The 24,007-nt window shown below is 52.5% G+C and overlaps 1 protein-coding gene across 1 annotated transcript; it reads right to left on the reverse strand.

Annotated features, from left to right (window-relative positions):
* Positions 1–5,562: 5,562 nt before the first annotated feature.
* Positions 5,563–20,826, reverse strand: LOC144485833 (neuronal acetylcholine receptor subunit beta-2-like). The gene is made up of 5 exons (XM_078203906.1): positions 20,782–20,826; positions 16,514–16,558; positions 15,457–15,566; positions 11,388–12,390; positions 5,563–5,727 (listed from the first exon to the last, which is right to left on the reverse strand). Exons 1-5 carry the CDS (start codon positions 20,809–20,811, stop codon positions 5,563–5,565), a joined length of 1,353 nt encoding a protein of 450 aa, XP_078060032.1. The 5' UTR covers positions 20,812–20,826.
* Between the last annotated feature and the right edge of the window lie 3,181 nt (positions 20,827–24,007).

Genomic DNA, 24,007 nt, shown 5'->3' on the forward strand with positions numbered 1-24,007 from the left:
ACAGTCCTGGCGTACTGTGTACATGGGGAAGGTCTACAGTCCTGGCGTACTGTGGACATGGGGGAAGGCCTACAGTCCTGGCGTACTGTGTACATGGGGAAGGTCTACAGTCCTGGCGTACTGTGTACATGGGGAAGGTCGGCAGTCCTGGCGTTCTGTGGACATGGGGGATGGCCTACAGTCCTGGCGTACTGTGGACATGGGGGAAGGCCTACAGTCCTGGCGTACTGTGTACATGGGGGAAGGTCTACAGTCCTGGCGTACTGTGGACATGGGGGAAGGCCTACAGTCCTGGCGTACTGTGTACATGGGGAAGGCCTACAGTCCTGGCGTTCTGTGGACATGGGGAAGGTCGGCAGTCCTGGCGTTCTGTGGACATGGGGAAGGTCGGCAGTCCTGGCGTTCTGTGGACATGGGGGATGGCCTACAGTCCTGGCGTACTGTGGACATGGGGGAAGGCCTACAGTCCTGGCGTACTGTGGACATGGGGGAAGGCCTACAGTCCTGGCGTACTGTGTACATGGGGAAGGCCTACAGTCCTGGCGTTCTGTGGACATGGGGGAAGGCCTACAGTCCTGGCGTACTGTGGACATGGGAAAAGGTTGGCTGTCCTGGCGTACTGTGGACATGGGAAAAGGTCGGCAGTCCTGGCGTACTGTGTACATGGGAAAAGGTCGGCAGTCCTGGCGTACTTTGGACATGGGGGAAGGCCTACAGGCCTGGCGTACTGGGGGAAATCAGTTGATGGATTTGTTCAATCAGGTCTGGTGATTGGAGCTGCTCCTCCTTTTCTCAAGACTGCTGTACAGAGTTTGGACACTTGTGATGTACTCTTCCAAGTTGGCTGTTGAAGCTTTGCTCCACTTCATGTACCTTCTAAACAAATATTTTTCGCTTGAGATTTTATTGTGCAGCCATTGAGGAACGAGACATTTATGCAGGGGAATTCAACCCCTCACTTCCTGGCACCCAGCATTCACATTCAGCATGGGGTTAGATACAGAGTAAAGCTCCCTCTACACTGTCCCCATCAAACACTCCCAGGACAGGTACAGCATGGGGTTAGATACAGAGTAAAGCTCCCTCTACACTGTCCCCATCAAACACTCCCAGGACAGGTACAGCACGGGGTTAGATACAGAGTAAAGCTCCCTCTACACTGTCCCCATCAAACACTCCCAGGACAGGTACAACACGGGGTTAGATACAGAGTAAAGCTCCCTCTACACTGTCCCCATCAAACAGTCCCAGGACAGGTACAGCACGGGGTTAGATACAGAGTAAAGCTCCCTCTACACTGTCCCCCATCAAACTCTCCCAGGACAGGTACAGCACGGGGTTAGATACAGAGTAAAGCTCCCTCTACACTGTCCCCCATCAAACACTCCCAGGACAGGAACAGCACGGGGTTAGATACAGAGTAAAGCTCCCTCTACACTGTCCTTATCAAACTCTCCCAGGACAGGAACAGCACAGGGTTAGATACAGAGAAAGCTCCCTCTACACTGTCCCCATCAAACACTCCCAGGACAGGTACAGCACGGGGTTCGATACAGAGTAAAGCTCCCTCCACACTGTCCCCATCAAACACTCCCAGGACAGGTACATCGTGTGTTTTATTATTGCAGACTAGTTAATGAGAGAAAGAAATGTTTTTAAATCAATCTTGTTACGTTTTACAAACAACACTTTATTTAACACACAAAAAAGACACATGAACCAACGCTGTGAACTATCTGGGCCTGCCACTCCGGTTAACACGTGCCGGGCAGCAGACAGCTGGGGCAAGCATTTCTCCAGATCGCCACCCAACTCCCAGCCTCACATGTGATCTCTGCGTGGCACAGTGGGTTAGCACTGCTGCCTCAGCGCCAGGGACCCGGGTTCGATTCCTGACTTGGCTCACTCTGTTGGAGTTTGCACATTCTCCCCGTATCAGCGTGGGTTTCCTCCAGGTGCTCCGGTTTCCTCCCGCAGTCCGAACGATGTGTAGGTTAGATGGATTGGCTGTGCTAAATTGCCCCTTAGTGTCCAAAGATGTGCAGGTTAGGGGGATTAGCAGGGTAAATGAGTGGGGTTGCAGGGATAGGGCCTGGGTGGGTGCAGACTCAATGGACCGAATGGCCTCCTTCTGCACTGTAGGGATTCTATTCTGATTCACTCGAGTGGGAGCTCAAAGACTTTGGGCTGATACCCACTGGGGAGAGCAGATAAGTCTGGGGCTGGGTGATGGGGAGGGGGGCTCAATAGACTTGCATCTCGTGCTGAACAAACAGTGTTCCCTCTCTGGGCGAGGGACCAGCGCGGCAAGTTGTGTCATCGCTGGAATTGGGCGTGTCGGTATCCAGTGATTGCTGAATTAGCCCGGGGGGTAGGCTGCACGCTGTAGACTGAAGGCGTTCATGGGTAAGTATGTAGAACAGTAACAGGCCCTTCGGCCCATCATGTAGTGCTGTACATGACGCCAAATTAAACAAATCCCTTCTGCTTGTCCTTGCTCCATATCCCTCCAATCCTTGCATATTCATGTGCCTATCTAAAAGCCTCTTAAATGTCCCTATCGTATCTGCCTCCACCAACCCCACTGGCAGCGCGTTCCAGACACCCACCACTCCCTGTGTAAAAAAACGTACCCCTCACATCTCCTTTGAACTTTCCCCCCTCTCACCTTAATTGCATGCCCCCTAGTATTAGACATTTCAACTCTAGGGGAGAAGATTCTGACTGTCAACCCTATCTATGCCTCTTAATTTTACTGACTTCTATCAGGTCTCCCCCCTCAGCCTCCGCCACTCCAGAGAAAACAACCCTAGTTTGTCCAGCCTCTCCTTAAAGCTCACACCCTCTAATCCAGGCAGCAAATCTCTGCACCCTCTCCAAAGCCTCCACATCCTTCCTGTAAATGTGGCGACCAGAATTGAACGCAATGTTCTTAAAAGTGCGGCCTAACCAAAGTTTTATAAAGCTGCAACATTCTGACTCTTTTATTCGATGCCCCGACCAATAAAGACAATCTGCCTTCTTCACCACCCTATCTACTTGTGTGGCCACTTTCAGGGAGCTATGGACTTGAACCCCAGGATCCCCCTGTACATCAGTGGTGTTCGGGGTCCTGCCATTAACTGTATACTTGCCCTTAACATTTGATCTCCCAAAGTGCAGCGCCTCTCACTTGCCGGGATTAAACGTCATTTCTCCGCCCCTATCTACAGCTGATCCATATCCAGCTGTATCCTTTGACAACCTTCTACACTATCCATAACTCCACCTTATCTTTGTGTCGTCTGCAAACTTACTCACCCACCCATCGACGTTTTCACCCAAGTCGGGGGGGGGGGGGAATCCGTAACCTTAACATCAAAACTGGGCCCTTCAGTGGCGGAAGCAGTTTCAGATTCACAGGTTGGTGACAATCTGGTAAACTCACCCCCCACACACACACGGCTGTGTAGAGCCAATTTAAATTTAGTACAGTTGAAATCAATAGATTTTTATTGGGTTGGATATTGAGGCGTATGGAGTAAGGGAAGGGCTGAAGTAGAGAGATGGGGAATGGAGTTGAGGGACAGCTCGGACACAATTGATCTCGAGCGGTGGGGCACGCTGGGGGCTGAATAACCTCCTGCCGCCTTTAGCTTCCCCATGACAGGGGGCGGCACAGTGGGTTAGCACTTCTGCCTTACAGCGCCAGGGACCGAGGTTCAATTCCGGCCTCGGGTCACTGTGTGGAGTTTTGCACCTTCTCCCCGTGTCCGCGTGGGTTTCCTCCGGGCGCTCCGGTCTCCTCCCACACTCCAAAGATGTGCAGGTTAGGTGGATTGGCCCTTCGTGTCAGCGGGACTAATACGTGGGGTTAAGGGGATGGGGCCTGGGTGGGATTGTGGCCGGTGCGGGCTCGATGGGCCGAATGGCCTCCTTCTGCCCTGTAGGGATTCTATGAATCGTTGGCTCAATTTACCTGTTAATCTGCAAGGATGTATTTTCTGTGAGTTCGGGACTCGAGGGGCAGGAAATATTCTTTTCAGTATTGAACAGAATGGCCGCTGCCGCCGTCTAATTTGGACACGCTCGGGAACATGATGGAGAACAAAGGCGGAAAAATCATATTGATTGAGAGGGAATATATTGGGGATGCACCCCCAACCCCAGCACACATTGCAAGGCGTACAGAGGGTCCCAACGTGTGGTGTACTAAAAAGAGCTACATAATTATCTGTAGGACATTTTAGAGACTAATGGTGATATGGTCAGAACATTTCGAGAACATCGTATCTAACCTCGTGTGTACCTGTCCTGGGAGTGTTTGATACAGAGTAAAGCTCCCTCTACATTATCGCCATCAAATACTCCCAGGACGGGTACAGCACGGGATTAGATACAGAGTAAAGCTCCCTCTACATTATCGCCATCAAATACTCCCAGGACAGGTACAGCACGGGATTAGATACAGAGTAAAGCTCCCTCTACACTGTCCCCCATCAAACACTCCCAGGACAGGTACAGCACGGGGTTAGATACAGAGTAAAGCTCCCTCTACACTGTCCCCATCAAACACTCCCAGGACAGGTACAGCACGGGGTTAGATACAGAGTAAAGCTCCCTCTACACTGTCCCCCATCAAACACTCCCAGGACAGGTACAGCACGGGATTAGATACAGAGTAAAGCTCCCTCTACACTGTCCCCCATCAAACACTCCCAGGACAGGTACAGCATGGGGTTAGATACAGAGTAAAGCTCCCTCTACACTGTCCCCATCAAACACTCCCAGGACAGGAACAGCAACGGGGTTAGATACAGAGTACAGCTCGTTCTACATTATCGCCATCAAATACTCCCAGGACAGGTACAGCACGGGTTGGATACAGAGTAAAGCTCCCTCTACACTGTCCCCCATCAAACACTCCCAGGACAGGTACAGCACGGGTTGGATACAGAGTAATGCTACCCTCAACACTGCCCCCATCAAACACTCCCAGGACAGGTACAGCACGGAGCTAGATACAGAGTGAAGCTCCCTCTACACTGTCCCCATCAAACACTCCCAGAACAGGTACAGCATGGAGTTAGATACAGAGTAAAGCTCCCTCTGCACTGTCCCCATCAAACACTCCCAGGACAGGAACAGCAACGGGGGTTAGATACAGAGTGAAGCTTACAGCAATATCCTGGGCTTCCCTTGCTGACTGTACCTGTATGTGAATTTCCCTATTATCAACAAAGGTGGCCTCCCTGAGTGAGCATTTCTCCTGGTGGGAAGTTGAGAGGTTGGGAGATAAATCCTGACTAAATTCACCTTGGGAGAGCCCATGAAAGGTCATATGGTTCTCCTATGGGTGCCATTAGCTAAGCTGTTGGGTGTGGAGGCTGGGCGCCAACTGCCCTCCTCCACCTCCCTCACTTGTCCATTGTTCAAGGGAGTCCAATGTTGGCACCAGAGCCTGGACAGTCTGTGCGGTAGGCCCAATCGGGTGGTGGGGAGTGGGTAAGTCCGAGAGCTTTTACCTAAAATTGTATTTTCAGAGTGAGAGCGGGAGGGGAGACCTTGTGGGGGCTTCGACTTCTACTCCTCTTCCGGACCCATGAACGAGATTAACTTCTTGAACCTCAGGTTCTGGAAGAGTGGCTGGAGAAACATCCCGGTGGTCCCAAACACGCACACCACCACGAAGATCCAGAGGAAGAGGCGATCGACCACCATGGCTACATATTTCCAATCCTCAACCACCTGAAAGAGCAGAAGAATTTGCATTTATAAAGCACCTCGGGACATCCCAGAGTGCCGTTCCCCCCAATCGAGGCATATTCGCTGTGGTATCGTGGGAAAAGCAGCATCATTACACAGCAAGATTCTACACGCTATACAATGTGTGACTAGCTCTGGCTGCACAATCTGCTTTTGGTGACATAGGATCCCTACAGTGCAGAAGGAGGCCATTCATCCCATCAAGTCTGTACTGACCACAATCCCACCCAGGTCCTATTCCCATAATCCCACATGTTTAACCCTGCTAATCCCCCTGACATGGGTCAATTTAGCATAGCCAATCAACCTAATCAGCACGTTTTTTGGAATGTGGGAGGAAACCCATGCAGACAGAGAACATGCATACTCCACACACGTGACCCAGGTCTCTGGTGCTGTGAGGCAGCAGTGCTAACCACTCTGCCACCGTGTCGGCAGTGGTTGACGGCTAAGAATTGATCATATGGTGGCACAGTGGTTAGCACTGCTGCCTCACAGCGCCAAAGACCCGGGTCCAATTCTGGCCTTGGGTCGCTGTGTAGAGTTTGCACATTCTCCCCGTGTCTGTGTGGGTTTCCTCCGGGTGTTCCGGTTTCCTCCCACAGTCCAAAGATGTGCGGGTTAGGTGGATTGGCCGTGATAAATTGCCCCTTAGTGTCATGGGGACTGGCTAGGGTAAATGTGTGGGGTAATGGGGATAGGGCCTGGGTGGGATTGTGGTCGGTGCAGACTTGATGGGCTGAATGGCCTCCTGCACTATAGGGATTCTATGACTGGGGAGAAACTCCCTGATACAGCAGCCCTGGACCAGTTCATGGCCGCCTGCTAGGCCAAACAGGGCCTCAGTTTAATCTCTCATCCAAGAGAACCTCTCTGCTCCTCCCCCCCCCCACCACCCCCTCAGTACTGCACTGGTAATGTCCACCTCAATCTTGCGCTCCACTGTGGAGCAGGAGGCCAGGATCTCCTGACCCAGGCGAGGATGCTACCTGCTGGAGAAGGACTCAATGTGTTACAACTGCTTGGTCTTATGGCCGTGGGTTATTGATGAATATTTTAAGTGCTGTGGCCCTGCGGTCTCTGACACCGGTTCCATTAACTCAGCCCCTGCTTTCTGACCTCTCCTCCCCATCCCTCTCTTCACACTTCCTTTTAATGCCCTTGATTGTAGCCTCCCATGTGGATTCCCCATCCAGTGCCTTCAGAATGCCCATATACACAGCATCCACTGCGATTCCTTTGTCAAAAACCTCCACTATTCCCTGGAAAAACTCTCACATCCTCTGGTGTCACTTGCCTTTCCACCAATGCTGGCCGTTCTCTCTTCATTCCCTGCTTTCCCCCTTATCCTCACTCCTGCTTTCCCAGACTGTGGAACACCCCACTTTGCTTTTTTCTTAAATTCCCTTCTACAACCGGCTGACCTTTTGACATTTACAAGGGGTTTTTTCCCCCATCATTCCTACTTCCTGGGCCCCCTTGGTTAGGTGAATTGGCCGTGCTAAATTCTCCCTCAGTGTATCCAAGTGTGGCGACCAGGGGATTTTCACAGTAACTTCATTGCAGTGTTAATGTAAGCCTACTTGTGACACTAACAAATAAACTTTCCCTTCAGTTATCCAAATATCTTGCGTTGTGAATGTAGCCCAGTCCATCACGCAAACCAGCCTCCCATCCATTGACTCCGTCTACACTTCCCGCTGCCTCAGCAAAGCAGCCAGCATAATCAAGGACCCCACGCACCCCGGACATTCTCTCTTCCACCTTCTTCCATCGGGAAAAGGATACAATAGTCTGAGGTCACGTACCAACCGACTCAAGAACAGCTTCTTCCCTGCTGCTGTCAGACTTTTGAATGGACCTACATCGCATTAAGTTGATCTTTCTCTACACCCTAGCTATGACTGTAACACTACATTCTGCACCCTCTCCTTTCTTTCTCTATGAATAGTATGCATTGTCTGTATCACGCGCAAGAAACAATACTTTTCACCATAGCCCAATACACGTGACAATAATAAATCAAATCAAAACTTGGATACTGAGAGGACAGCTGATCTGTCACCTGCCTCACAGAAACATAAGCGGGCGCACCAGGACTAGACTCTCCTCCCCTGGACCACCCAGGAGAGGTTACGAAAACCCAGGTCCAAGGAAGAAGAAAATATTTGGCAAAATTCCTCTCCAACTCCCTCAGTTGGGAATGTGGAGTTTGCACGTTCTCCCCGTGTCTGCGTGGGTTTCCTCCGGGTGCACTGGTTTCCTCCCACAGTCCAAAGATGTGTAGGTTAGGTGGATTGGCCCTCATGGTAGATTGGTGCAAAAGGTTGGATCTCATGGGATAAAGCGGGAGGTGACTAGATGGGTGGAGAACTGGCTTGGTCACAGAAAGAAGTCTCACAACACCAGATTAAAGTACAACAGGTTTATTTGGTAGCAAATACCATAAGCTTTCGGAGCGCTGCTCCTTCGTCAGATGGAGTGGAAATGTGCTCTCAAACAGGGCACAGAGACACAAAGTCAAGTTACAGAATACTGATTAGAATGCGAATCTCTACAGCCAACCAGGTCTTAAAGGTACAGACAATGTGGGTGGAGGGAGCATTAAACACAGGTTAAAGAGATGTGTATTGTCTCCAGACAGAGCAGCTACTGAGATTCTGCAAGTCCAGGGGGCAAGCTGTGGGGGTTACTGATAATGTGACATAAATCCAACATCCTGGTTTAGGCCGTCCTCATGTGTGTGGAACTTGGCTATCATATGATATCGTATGATAGCCAAGTTCCGCACACATGAGGACGGCCTAAACCGGGATGTTGGATTTATGTCACATTATCAGTAACCCCCACAGCTTGCCTCCTGGACTTGCAGAATCTCACTAGCTGTTCTGTCTGGAGACAATACACATCTCTTTAACCTGTGTTTAATGCTCCCTCCACCCACATTGTCTGTACCTTTAAGACCTGGCTGGCTTTAGGGATTCGCATTCTAATCAGTATTCTGTAACTTGATTTTGTGTCTCTGTGCACTGTTTGAGAGCACATTTCCACTCCATCTGACGAAGGAGCAGCGCTCTGAAAGCTTATGGTATTTGCTACCAAATAAACCTGTTGTACTTTAACCTGGTGTTGTGAGACTTCTTACTGTGTTCACTCCAGTCCAACGCCGGCATCTCCACATCTTGGTCACAGAAGACAGAGGGTGGTAGTGGAAGGGTCTTTTTCCGGCTGGAGGCCTGTGACTAGTGGTGTTCCGCAGGGCTCTGTATTGGGACCTCTGCTGTTTGTGATTTATATAAACAACTGGAAGAAGGTGTAACTGGGGTGATCAGTAAGTTTGCGGACGACACAAAATTGGCAGGACTTGCAGATAGTGAGGAGCATTGTCAGAGGCTACAGAATGATATAGATAGGCTGGAAATTTGGGCAAAGAAATGGCAGATGGAGTTCAATCCTGATAAATGCGAAGTGATGCATTTTGGTAGAACTAACGTAGCGGGGAGCTATACGATAAATGGCAGAACCATAAAGGGTGTAGATACGCAGAGGGACCTGGGTGTGCAAGTCCACAGATCCTTGAAGGTGACGGCACAGGTGGAGAAGGTAATGAAGAAGGCATATGGCATGCTTGCCTTTATAGGACGGGGCATAGAGTATAAAAGTTGGGGTCTGATGTTGCGGTTGTATAGAACGTTGGTTCGGCCGCATTTGGAATACTGCGCCCAGTTCTGGTCGCCACACTACCAGAAGGACTTGGAGGCTTTGGAGAGAGTGCAGAGGAGGTTTACCAGGATGTTGCCTGGTATGGAAGGGCTTAGTTATGAGGAGAGATTGGGTAAACTGGGGTTGTTCTCCCTGGAAAGACGGAGGATGAGGGGAGACCTAATAGAGGTGTATAAAATTATGAAAGGCATAGATAGGGTGAACGGTGGGAAGCTTTTTCCCAGGTCAGTGGTGACATTCACGAGGGGTCATAGGTTCAAGGTGAAGGGGGGGAGGTTTAACACAGATATCAGAAGGACGTATTTTACACAGAGGGTGGTGGGGGCCTGGAATGCGCTGCCGGGCAAGGTGGTGGAGGCGGACACACTGGGAATGTTTAAGACTTATCTAGATAGCCACATGAACGGAGTGGGAATGGAGGGATACAAAAGAATGGTCTAGTTTGGACCAGGGAGCGGCGCGGGCTTGGGGGGCCGAAGGGCCTGTTCCTGTGCTGTATTGTTCTTTGTTCTTTGGCCATGCTAAATAGCCCCTGCATGTCCAAAGATGCACACATGAGGGGGATTGACCATGTTAAATTGCCCCTTAGTGTCCAAAGATGTGTAGGTTAGGTGGATTGGCCGTGCTAAATTGCCCCTTAGTGTCCAAAGATGTGCAGGTTAGGTGGATTGACCATGCTAAATTGCCCCTTAGTGCCCAAAGATGTGCAGGTTAGGGTGATTGGCCATGCTAAATTGCCCCTGAGTGTCCAAATATGTGTAGGTTAGGTGGATTGGCCATGTTAAATTGCCCCTTCGTGTCCAAAGATGTGTGGGTTAGGGGGATTCGCTAGGTAAATGTGTGGTGTTACGGAGATAGAACAAGGCTGTCGGAGTGTTGGCGCAGACTCGATGGACAGGATGACTACTTCACCGAAGGGGTTCTATTCAACAATTGCACTTTCAGGGAGCCAGCACAGGCACAGTGGGGCTGAATGGCCAGCTTCTGTAAGATTGGGAGATTCTAGAATTTGATGGTGAGAAAGCTGGCCCAGCAGAGGTGGGGTTGGGGGAGAAAGAGGGAAGGGAGGTGGAGAGGGGGAGGTGCGCAAGGGGCCGATGTTTTTAAGGAGTTGCAGCCTAAACCGCTTGAACCCCAATTTATTTATTTATTAGTCACAAGTAGGCTTACATTAACACTGCAATGAAGTTACTGTGAAAATCCCCGAGTCGCCACACTCCAGTGCCTGTTCGGGTACACTGAGGGAGAATTTAGCACAACCAATGCACCCTAACCAGCACGTCTTTGGACACTAAGGGGCAATTTAGCATGGCCAATCCACCTAACCCGCACATCTTTGGATACTAAGGGGCAATTTAACATGGCCAATCCACCCAACCCGCACATCTAAGGAGCAATTTAGCATGGCCAATCCACCTAACCTGCACATTTTTGGACACTAAGGGGCAATTTAGCATGGCCAATCCAACTGATCCGCACATCTTTGGACACTAAAGGGCAATTTAGCATGGCCAATCCATCTAATCTGCACATCTTTGGACACTAAAGGGCAATTTAGCATGGCCAATCCACCTAATCTGCACATCTTTGGACACTAAAGGGCAATTTAGCATGGCCAATCCATCTAATCTGCACATCTTTGGACACTAAAGGGGCAATTTAGCATAGCCAATCTCCCTAATCTGCAGATATTTGGACACTAAGGTTCAATTTAGCACGGCCAATCAACCTAACCCGCACATCTTTGGAGTGTGGGAAGAAACTGGAGCACCCGGAGGAAACCCACGCAACATGGGGAGAACGTGCAGACTCCACACAGACAGTGAACCCAGGTCCCTGGCGCTGTGAGGTAGCAGTGCTAACCACTGTGACCCCGTGCCGCCCCAATTTCTGTTCAGTGACGAGGACAGCACACTCACGCTTTGATCTCCGTCCTCGTTCTGCATGTGATCAGCGATGAATTCCACTCCCTCCATCGCGTCTTCGATCCTGTGGCTGCAGAGTTGCCCGCGTGACGTCTTTGCCCAATGGTCCCGCACCCCGTTGATGCCTTCCGGCAGCTCCACGCACCTCGGCCCGTAGCCACGCCCGCTGGCCTGGTTGGCGTGGCATGTGCAGGGCTTGCCACCGCTCCTGGGCGGGAGCCACCTGCCTCCTCCTCCTCCACCTCCTCCCGGTGCCGCCATCCTGACCCTCTGCTGCCGCAGCCTCTGCTTGGCGCAGTTGTTCCTGGGCTGCTTCATGAGGAGGAGGGCGGGCAGCTTGTCCAGGAACACCAGGCGGACCCAGAGGGGCATGGTGTGGGTGGTGGGCGAGCGGTGATGGACGTTGAGCACGCACACACTGGTGACGATGGAGAAGGTGACCAGCACCATGGTGAACATCAGGTACTTGCCCATGAGTGGCACATCCAGCGAGGTGGGGGGCACGATCTTGGAGATTAGGAGGAGGAAGACGGTGAGGGCCAGCAGCACGGAGATGCAGAGGGTCATCTTCTCGCCGCAGTCGGAGGGCAGGTAGAAGACCAGGATGGCCAGAGAGGTGATGAGCATGCAGGGGATGATGAGGTTGATGGTATAGAAGAGGGGCTTCCTCCGGATGATGAAGTCGTAGGTGATGTCCACGTAGGTGTGATCGTCCGCGTTCTCGTTACGCCGCCCCGGCAGCGCCACGATGTCCCACTCGCCGCTCGGCGTGAAGTCGTCCAGGCTGGCCACGTCGGAGCGCAGCACCAGGTCGATCTCGGTGCGGTCGTAGGTCCAGGAGCGGAACTTGAGGGTGCAGTTCTGCTGGTCGAAGGGGAAGTGCTTGACCTCGATCTTGCAGGCGCTCTTGTAGATGGCGGGGGGCAGCCAGAAGACACTGCCATCGTGCGAGACCACCGCGTTGGAGTAGAAGGAGACCTCGTACGTGCCATCAGCGCTGCAGGGGGAGCAAAGAGCAACAGCGTTGCAGGAAATGAAGACGACCATACCTTTCACAACCTCGGGAAACCTCAAAGCACTTAGCACATGAAAGTCTTTATTTGGAGCAGTTTAAAGTTTAGCATGGCCAATCCACCTAACCTACACATCTTTGGACACTAAGGGGCAATTTAGCATGGCCAATCCACCTAACCTACACATCTTTGGACACTAAGGGGCAACTTTGCATGGCCAGTCCACCTAACCTGCACATCTTTGGACACTAAGGGACAATTCAGCATGGCCAATCCACCTAACCTGCACATCTTTGGACACTAAAGGACAATTTAGTATGGCCAATCCACATAACTACACATCTTTTGACACTAAGGGACAATTTAGTGTTGCCAATCCACCTAACCTATGCATCTTTGGACACTAAGGGGCAATTTAGCATGGCCAATCCACCTAACCCACACATCTTTGGACACTAAGGGGCAATTTACCATGGCCAATCGCCCTAACCAGTACATCTTTGGACACTAACGGGCAATTTAGCATGGCCAATCCACCTAACCTATGAATATGGTTGCCATCACAAAGGAGAAAGTGCTAGAGAAACTAAAAGGTCTGAAAATTGATAAATCTCCGGGCCCAGATGGGCTACATCCTAGAGTTCTAAAGGAGATAGCTGAAGAAATAGTGGAGGCGTTAGTTATGATCTTTCAAAAGTCACTGGAGTCAGGGAAAGTCCCAGAGGATTGGAAAATCGCTGTTGTAACCCCACTGTTCAAGAAGGGAACAAGAAAAAAGATGGAAAATTATAGGCCAATTAGCCTAACCTCAGTTGTTGGCAAAATTCTAGAATCCATCGTTAAGGATGAGATTTCTAAATTCTTGGAAGTGCAGGGTCGGATTAGGACAAGTCAGCATGGATTTAGTAAGGGGAGGTCGTGCCTGACAAACCTGTTAGAGTTCTTTGAAGAGATAACAAATAGGTTAGACCAAGGAGAGCCAATGGATGTTATCTATCTTGACTTCCAAAAGGCCTTTGACAAGGTGCCTCACGGGAGACTGCTGAGTAAAATAAGGGCCCATGGTATTCGAGGCAAGGTACGAACATGGATTGACGATTGGCTGTCAGACAGAAGGCAGAGAGTTGGAATAAAAGGTTCTTTCTCAGAATGGCAACCGGTGACAAGTGGTGTCCCGCAGGGTTCAGTGTTGGGGCCACAGCTGTTCTCTTTATATATTAACGATCTAGATGACGGGACTGGGGGCATTCTGGCCAAGTTTGCCGATGATACAAAGATAGGTGGAGGGGCAGGTAGTATTGAGGAGGTGAGGAGGCTGCAGAAAGATTTAGACAGTTTAGGAGAGTGGTCCAAGAAGTGGCTGATGAAATTCAACATGGGCAAGTGCGAGGTCTTGCACTTTGGAAAAAAGAATAGAGGCATGGACTATTTTCTAAACGGTGACAAAATTCATAATGCTAAAGTGCAAAGGGACTTGGGAGTCCTAGTCCAGGATTCTCTAAAGGTAAACTTGCAGGTTGAGTCCGTAATTAAGAAAGCAAATGTAATGTTGTCATTTATCTCAAGAAGCTTGGAATACAAAAGCAGGGATGTACTTCTGAGGCTTTATAAAGCACTGGTTAGGCCCCATTTGGAGTACTGTGAGCAATTTTGGGCCCCACACCTCAGGAAGGACATACTGGCACTGGAGCGGGTCCAGCGGAGATTCACACGGATGATCCCGGGAATGGTAGGCCTGACATACGATGAACGTCTGAGGATCGTGGGATTGTATTCATTGGAGTTTAGGAGGTTGAGGGGAGATCTAATAGAAACTTACAAGATAATGAACGGCTTAGATAGGATGGACGTAGGGAAGTTGTTTCCATTAGCAGGGGAGACTAGGACGCGGGGGCACAGCCTTAGAATAAAAGGGAGTCACTTTAGAACAGAGATGAGGAGAAATTTCTTCAGCCAGAGAGTGGTGGGTCTGTGGAATTCATTGCCACAGAGGGCTGTGGAGGCCGAGACGTTGAGCGTCTTCAAGACAGAAATTGATAAATTCTTGATTTCTCGAGGAATTAAGGGCTATGGGGAGAGAGCGGGTAAATGGAGTTGAAATCAACCATGATTGAATGGTGGAGTGGACTCGATGGGCCGAATGGCCTTACTTCCGCTCCTATGTCTTATGGTCTTATGGTCTTATCTTTGGACACCAAGGGGCAATTTAGCATGGCCAATCCACCTAACCTGCATATCTTTGGACACTAAGGGACAATTTAGCATGCCCAATCCCCCAACCTATGCATCTTTGGACACTAATGGGCAATTTAGCATGGCCAATCCATCTAACCTGCACATCTTTGGACACTAAGGGGCAGTTTTGCATGGCCATTCCACCTAACCCGCACATCTTTGGACCCGAAGGGGCAATTTAGCATGGCCAATCCACCTAACCCGCACATCTTTGGACACTAAAGGGCAATTTAGTATGGCCAATCCACGTAACTACACATCTTTTGACACTAAGGGGCAATTTAGCATGGCCAATCCACCTAACCTCCACATCTTTTGGACTGTGGGAGGAAACCGGAGCACCCGGAGGAAACCCTCGCAGACACGGGGAGGACGTGCAGACTCCACACCGACAGTGACCCGAGGCCGGAATCGAACCCGGGTCCCTGGCGCTGTGAGGCAGCAGTGCTAACCACTGTGCTGCCTTGCCACCCTCTGAGAGAAAGAAATTTGCCTGTTTTAAACAGGCGGCCCCATATTCTTAAACAGTGATCCCCTGAGTTCTAGCTGTTGAGGTAGTGAGGCGACCTACGACCATTCCGAGTACCATGCCAGGCTGGAACCATTAACCCAGAGTGTAAACCAGTGCCACAGACACAAGGACATACTCACTGACCACTGCTGTGATATACTTGCCCTTCAACTGTTGACTCTCAATTTAATCTTTTCTGCAATAAAGTGGCACTGTTTCTACCCCCTCGCCATAGAGAAGGTAGCCCCCTGAATGGGTAAAGGATGTTCTGGACCTCACTGATGTGAAGCAACCTGTTACCTACTTGTTATAAAGGACCACATCAGGCAGCCAGATGTGAGTGGACGGGAGGCGAACCTTTACGATCCCCTCATACTCTGCTGGATTCCAGGTCAGTCGATAATCATTCCATTCCTGTCAGGAACAAAAATCCCAACAGGTCAGGCTTCAGGCAAAGGGACAGAACTGTCAGAGCAACAGCTGTTAACGCAAAGATTTGTTACACCCATGAGTGGTATAGATCAGCAATAAAGACTCCCAGCACGGGGTTAGATACAGAGTAAAGATCCCTCTACATTAACTCCCATCAAACACTCCCAGGACAGGTACAGCACGGGGTTAGATACAGAGTAAAGCTCCCTCTACACTGTCCCCCATCAAACACTCACAGGACAGGTACAGCACGGCATTAGATACAGAGTCAAGCTCCCTCTACACTGTCCCCATCAAACACTCCCAGGACAGGTACAGCACGGGGTTAGATACAGAGTAAAGCTCCCGCTACACTGTCCCCATCAAACACTCCCAGGACAGGAACAGCACGGGGTTAGATACAGAGTAAAGCTCCCTCTACACTGTCCCCCATCAAACACTCCCCAGGACAGGTACAGCACGGGGTTAGATACAGAGTAAAGCTCCCTCTACACTGTCCGCATCAAACACTCCCAGGACAGGTACAGCACGGGTTAGATACAGAGTAAAGCTCCCTCTACACTGTCCCCCATCAAACACTCCCAGGACAGGGACAGCACGGGGTTAGATACAGATTAAAGCTCCCTCTACACTGTTCCCATCAAACACTCCCAGGACAGGTACAGCACGGGATTAGATACAGAGTAAAGCTCCCTCTGCACTGTCCCCATCAAACACTCCCAGGACAGGTACAGGACGGGGTTAGATACAGAGTAAAGCTCCCTCTACACTGTCCCCATCAAACACTCCCAGGACAGGTACAGGACGGGGTTAGATACAGAGTAAAGCTCCCTCTACACTGTCCCCCATCAAACACTCCCAGGACAGGTACAGCACGGGGTTAGATACAGAGTAAATCTATCTCTCAGTGAGGACACGGTATCACTGACCTGTGTGAGCCAGACATTGGTGGTCATTATCTGTTCTCGTTCGTGCTGTAAACACAAGAAGCCAACAATCATTGATTGATAAAAGACATAAGTTTATCAGGGAGTTATTTTAGCAGCTGGAGCTGTTGTGGCCATGCATCCTCCAGACCCATGGATAATGTGTGTGTCTGATACGACTCAAGGTCTGTTGTGCTGTGGTGATAGGCCTGCCAACCATTCCCCAGGCCCTGCCAACCATTTTCCAGACCCACTAACCATCCCCCAGACCTGCCAACCATTCCCCAGACCTGCTAACCATCCCCCAGACCCACTAACCATTCCCCAGGCCCATCAACCATTCCCCAGACCCGCCAACCATTGCCCAGGCCCGCTATCCATTCCACAGACCCACTAACCATTCCCCAGCCCTGTCAACCATTCCCCAGGCCGAGCTAACCATTCTAAAGACCTGCAAACCATTCCCCAGGCCCGCTAACCATTCCCCAGACCCGCTAACCATTCCCCAGACCAGCTAACCATTCCCCAGGCCCGCTAATCATTCCCCAGGCCCGCTAACCATTCCCCAGGCCCGCTAACCATTCCCCAGGCCCACTAACCATTCCCCAGGCCCCCTAACCATTCCCCAGACCAGCTAACCATTCCCCAGGCCCGCTAATCATTCCCCAGGCCCGCTAATCATTCCCCAGGCCCGCTAACCATTCCCCAGGCCCGCTAACCATTCCCCAGACCCGCTAACCATTCCCCAGACCAGCTAACCATTCCCCAGGCCCGCTAATCATTCCCCAGGCCCGCTAACCATTCCCCAGGCCCGCTAACCATTCCCCAGGCCCACTAACCATTCCCCAGGCCCGCTAACCATTCCCCAGGATGAGCAACCATTCCCCAGGCCCGGCAACCATTCACCAGGCCCAGCAACCATTCCCCAGCCCCGGCAACCATTCCCCAGGCCTGCTAACCATACCCCAGACCTGACAACCATTCTCCAGACCCACTAACTATTCCCCAGACCTGGAAACTGTTCCCCAGGCCCGCTAACAATTCCCCAGACCAGCTAACCATTCCCTAGATCCGCTAACCATTCCCCAGGCCCGCTAACAATTCCCCAGGCCCGCTAACCATTCCCCAGGCCCCCTAACTATTCCCCAGGTCCCCTAACCATTTCCCAGGCCTGCTAACCATTTCCCAGACCCGCTAACCACTCCCCAGGCGCAGCAACCATTCTCCATATCCGACAACCATTCCCCAGGCCCGGCAACCATTCCCCAGGCCCGCTAGCCATTCCCCAGACCCGCTAACCATTCCCCAGGCCAGCTAACAATTCCCCAGGCCCGCTAACCATTCCCCAGGCCCCCTAACCATTCCCCAGGCCCCCTAACCATTTCCTAGGCCTGCTAACCATTTCCCAGACCTGCTAACCATTCCCCAGGTGCGGCAACCATTCTCCAGACCCGACAACCATCCCCCAGGCCCGGAAACCATTCCCCAGGCCCGGCAACCATTCATCAGACCCGGCAACCATTCCCCAGACCCGCTTACCATTCCCCAGGCCCGGAAACCATTCCCCAGGCCCGGCAACCATTCCTCAGGCCCGGCAACCATTCCCCAGGCCCACTAACCATTCCCCAGGCCCGGCAACCATTCCCCAGGCCTGCTAACCATTTCCCTGACCTGCTAACCATTCCCCAGACCCGATAACCATTCCCCAGGCCCACTAACCATTCGTCAGTCCCAGCAACCATTCCCCAGGCCCGGCAACCATTCCCCAGGCCCGGCAACCATTCCCCAGGCCCACTAACCATTCCCCAGGCCCGGCAACCATTCCCCAGGCCCACTAACCATTCCCCAGGCTCACTAACCATTCTCCAGGCCCACGAACCATTCCCCAGGCCCGGCAACCATTCCCCAGGCCCGGCAACCATTCCCCAGGCCCAGCAACCATTCCCCAGTCCCACTAACCATTCCCCAGGCCCGCTAACCATTTCCCAAACCCGCTAACCATTCCCCAGGCCCATCAACCATTCCCCAGACCCACCAACCATTCCCCAGGCATGACAACCATTCCCCAGCCCTGTCAACCATTCCCCAGGCCCGGTAACCATTTCCCAGGCCTGCTAACCATTCCCTAGACCCGCTAACCATTCCCCAGGCCTGCTAACCATTCCCTAGGCCCGGCGACCATTCCCCAGGCCCGCTAACCATCCTCCAGGCCCGGCAACCATTTTCCAGGCCCGGAAACCATTCTCCAGACTCGCTAACCATTCCCCCAAGCATTAGGTGGAGGGATGGCTTTGGCATCACAGGAGATAAAGTTAAAGTTTATCTATTAGTCACAAGTAAGGCTTACATTAACACTGCAATGAAATGTGGAGTTTGTACATTCTCCCCGTGTCTGCGTGGGTTTCCTCCGGTTTCCTCCCACAGTCTGAAAGACGTGCTGGTTAGGGTGGATTGGCCGTGCTAAATTCTCCCTCAGTGTAACCCGAACAGGCGCCGGAGTGCGGCAACTCGGGGATTTTCACAGTAACTTCATTGCAGTGTTAATGTAAGCCTTACTTGTGACTAATAAATAAACTTAACACTAAGTTACTGTGAAATTCCCCTAGTCGCCACACTCCGGCGCCTGTTCGGGCCAATGCACCCTAACCAGCACGTCTTTCGGACTGTGGGATGAAACCGGAGAACCCGGAGGAAACTCACGCAGACACGCGATATCAAATCGAGCACTGTATGTGGCAAAGGTGGTGAGCACTGCTGCCTCACAGTGGCAGGCACCCGGGTTCGATTCCTGGCTTGGGTCACTGTCCGTGTGGAGTCTGCACGTTCTCCCCGTGTCTGCGTGGGTTTCCTTCGGGTGCTCGGGTTTCCTCCCACAGTCCGAAAGACGTGCTGGTTGGGGTGCATTGGCCGTGCTAAATTCTCCCTCAGAGTACCCGAACAGCACCTTCAGGAGAGGAGGGGGACCCTGTACCCCAGTGAGAGTCAGCACCTTCAGGAGAGGAGGGGGGCCCTGCACCCAAGTGAGAGTCAGCACCTTCAGGAGAGGAGGGGGGCGCTGTACCCCAGTGAGAGTCAGCACCTTCAGGAGAGGAGGGGGACCCTTTACCCCAGTGAGAGTCAGCACCTTCAGGAGAGGAGGGGGACCCTTTACCCCAGTGAGAGTCATCACCTTCAGGAGAGGAGGGGGACCCTTTACCCCAGTGAGAGTCATCACCTTCAGGAGAGGAGGGGGACCCTTTACCCCAGTGAGAGTCATCACCTTCAGGAGAGGAGGGGGACCCTTTACCCCAGTGAGAGTCAGCACCTTCAAGAGAGGAGGGGGACCCTTTACCCCAGTGAGAGCCAGCACCTTCAAGAGAGGAAAGAGACCCCGTACCCCAGTGAGAGTCAGCACCTTCAAGAGAGGAAAGAGACCCCGTACCCCAGTGAGAGTCAGCACCTTCAGGAGAGGAGGGGGACCCTGTACCCCAGTGAGAGTCAGCACCTTCAGGAGAGGAGGGGGACCCTTTACCCCAGTGAGAGTCAGCACCTTCAAGAGAGGAAAGAGACCCCGTACCCCAGTGAGAGTCAGCACCTTCAAGAGAGGAAAGAGACCCCGTACCCCAGTGAGAGTCAGCACCTTCAGGAGAGGAGGGGGACCCTGTACCCCAGTGAGAGTCAGCACCTTCAAGAGAGGAAAGAGACCCCGTACCCCAGTGAGAGTCAGCACCTTCAGGAGAGGAGGGGGACCCTGTACCCCAGTGAGAATCAGCACCTTCAAGAGAGGAAAGAGACCCCGTACCCCAGTGAGAGTCAGCACCTTCAGGAGAGGAGGGGGACCCTTTACCCCAGTGAGAGTCAGCACCTTCAGGAGAGGAGGGGGACCCTTTACCCCAGTGAGAGTCAGCACCTTCAGGAGAGGAGGGGGACCCTTTACCCCAGTGAGAGTCAGCACCTTCAGGAGAGGAGTGGGACCCTGTACCCCAGTGAGAGTCAGCACCTTCAAGAGAGGAAAGAGACCCCGTACCCCAGTGAGAGTGTGGCATTTTCACAGTAACTTCATTGCAGTGTGAATGTAAGCTTGCTTGCGACACTAATAAATAAACTTTACTTGACTAACTTTACCAAACTTTCCATTGCCTCTTCGTCTCTGCTCTTCCCCCTTTGTGTTTGAGTTTTGTGTTGTGTGCTGGTGCGTCTCTATCTCTCTCTAGCGTCTCCCTGTATCAGTATGGCTGCCTGTGAATGCTAATCTCTCACCCTCCTGCTCCCATTTGGCCGGGTGCACTCACCACACTGATGAGCTGTGCCAAGGATACCATGAGCTGCACGGACACCAGTTGGGAGCTGTTGGTCGCTGGTCGGATCAGCTTGTTGTAGTGCGCTGGGTTCAGGAGATGGATCACCAACCTTTCCTCCGTAGAGATTGACAAGCTTTCTGGAAGAGAAAGAAAGTTGTTCCTCTGTTAATACAATCCCCCTTTCTATACCCCTGCTCTCCTGAAGGTGCTGACTGGGGTACAGTGTCCCCCCTCCTCTCCTGAAGGTGCTGACTCTCACTGGGGTACAGGGTCCCCCCTCCTCTCCTGAAGGTGCTGACTCTCACTGGGGTACAGGGTCCCCCCTCCTCTCCTGAAGGTGCTGACTCTCACTGGGGTACAGGGTCGCCCCCCCTCTCCTGAAGGTGCTGACTCTCACTGGGGTACAGGGCCCCCTCCTCTCCTGAAGGTGCTGACTCTCACTGGGGTACAGGGTCACCCCCCCTCTCCTGAAGGTGCTGACTCTCACTGGGGTACAGGGTCTCCCTCCTCTCCTGAAGGTGCTGACTCTCACTGGGGTACAGGGACCCCCTCCTCTCCTGAAGGTGCTGACTCTCACTGGGATACAGGGTCCCTCCTCTCCTGAAGGTGCTGACTCTCACTGGGATACAGGGTCCCCCCTCCTCTCCTGAAGGTGCTGACTCTCACTGGGGTACAGCATCCCCCCTCCTCTCCTGAAGGTGCTGACTCCCACTGGGGTACAGGGTCTCCCTCCTCTCCTGAAGGTGCTGACTCTCACTGGGGTACAGGGACCCCCCCCCTCTCCTGAAGGTGCTGACTCTCACTGGGGTACAGGGACCCCCCCCTCTCCTGAAGGTGCTGACTCTCACTGGGGTACAGCATCCCCCCTCCTCACCTGAAGGTGCTGACTCCCACTGGGGTACAGGGTCTCCCTCCTCTCCTGAAGGTGCTGACTCTCACTGGGGTACAGGGTCCCCCCTCCTCTCCTGAAGGTGCTGACTCTCACTGGGGTACAGGGACCCGCTCCTCTCCTGAAGGTGCTGACTCTTACTGGGGTAAAGGGTCCCCCTCCTCTCCTTAAGGTGCTGACTCTCACTGGGGTACAGGGTCCCCCTCCTCTCCTGAAGGTGCTGACTCCCACTGGGGTACAGGGTCTCCCTCCTCTCCTGAAGGTGCTGACTCTCACTGGGGTGTAGGGTCCCCCCACCCCTCCTGAAGGTGCTGACTCTCACTGGGGTACAGGGTCCCCCTCCTCTCCTGAAGGTGCTGACTCTCACTGGGGTGTAGGGTCCCCCCACCCCTCCTGAAGGTGCTGACTCTCACTGGGGTACAGGGTCCCACCTCATCCCCTGAAGGTGCTGACTCTCACTGGGGAACAGGGTCTCCCTCCTCTCCTGAAGGTGCTGACTCTCACTGGGGTACAGGTCCCCCTCCTCTCCTGAAGGTGCTGACTCTCACTGGGGTACGAGTGTATTACTGTGTGTCAGACTCCTGGACATGTTATACAACACACTCTGACACTGACGGTGCTGATTTAAGTCTAGCCAAATGCACTACGACCAGCCGACCAGCTATCTGTGCCAAGGGGTCAGTCTGTCTGTCAGCCCAGAACCACCACCAGCTAGTGTCACAGTCTGGGACCACATTCCTTCAATGCCCTCTCGCTGGATCTGTGCCCAATGAGATATGTCACATCTTGTCGAATCAGTCACCATTAATCACCTCACTGGAGTGGGAACGCAGACATCCGCTTGGAATGCAAGGTAGAAAATCATTCTGCCTCATTCGGTCTTGTTTCCATGGGGATTTCACTAGTCCACACACACAGCAGACTCTATCTGCAGCCTCTGGGGTTATACGGGATCCACTCAGTTCCTTGAGAATCCTTGGGACCCTCGGAGAGATCTCTTCCCTCTTTCTTCTCCTGCCCCCTGAATCTTCCCAGCTTCCTGGGCTACTCTTACCTCCTTCTACCCCATCCGATCAAAATCCTGAGGCTTGCCGTTGATCAGATTTAGCACCGGGTCAGCTAGCACATCAGAGGCTGGGAATCCTGCGGAGAGTAACTCACCTCCTGACTCCCCAAAGCCTGTCCACCATCTACAAGGGCACAAGTCAGGAGTGTGATGGAATACTCCCCACTTGCCTGGATGGATGTGGCTCCAACAACACCCAAGAAGCTCGACACCATCCAGGACAAAGCAGCCCCGCTCGATCGACACGCTAACCACAAACACTCACTCCCTCCATCACCAATGGAGCCATGTGTACCATCTACAAGATGCACTGCAGCGACTCGCCAAGGCTCCTTCAGCAGGACCTCCCAAACCCGCCACCTCTACCATCTAGAAGGACAAGGGACAGCAGACACATGGGGAACACCAGTATCTGCAAGTTCCCACCAAGCCACTCACCATAGAATCCCTACAGTACAGAAGGAGGCCATTCAGCCCATCGAACCTGCACCAACTCTCCAAAAGAGTATCTTACCCAGGCCCATCCCCATATGCATTTACCAAACTAATTCCCCAAACTTGCTCTTCTTGGGACACAAAGGAACAATTTAGCATGGCCAATCCACCTAACCCGCACATCTTTGGACACTAAGGGGCAATTTAGCACAGCCAGTCCACCTAACCAGTACATCGTTTGGACTGTGGGAGGAAACCGGAGCACCCGGAGGAAACCCACACGGACACGGGGAGAACATGCAGACTCCGCACAGACAGTGACCCAAGCCAAGAGTTGAACCCGGGACCCTGGCGCTGTGAGGCAGCAGTGTTAACCACCGTGCCACCGTCCCACCCTGGCTTGGAAATAAATCAGCCGTTCCTTCACTGTCATTGGATCAAAACCCTGGAATCCCTCCCTAACAGCACTGTGTGTGGACCTACACCACTCGGGACTGCAGCAGGTCAGGAAGGCAGCTCACCACCATCTTCTCAAGGGGCAATGAGGAATGTGGGTAAAATGCTGGCTTAGCCAGCGATGCCCACATCCCATGAAAGAATGGAAGAGAATCCTAGTGGCTATTTCGGTATAACCTCTCAAACCTCTCATGCCCACGTTTTCCAGCAAGGGACCACTGCACAGCAGAGTTTATCCTTTCTACATCTGCCTTGTCAAGACACGGGCAACACGGCAGCACAGCGATTAGCACTGCTGCCTCACAGCGCCAGGGACCCGGGTTCAATTCCCGCCTCAGGTCACTGTCTGTGTGGAGTCCACACATTCTCCC

The sequence above is a fragment of the Mustelus asterias genome, unplaced genomic scaffold (genome assembly GCF_964213995.1).
Source record: "Mustelus asterias unplaced genomic scaffold, sMusAst1.hap1.1 HAP1_SCAFFOLD_229, whole genome shotgun sequence".
Classification (NCBI taxonomy): Eukaryota; Metazoa; Chordata; class Chondrichthyes; order Carcharhiniformes; family Triakidae; genus Mustelus; species Mustelus asterias.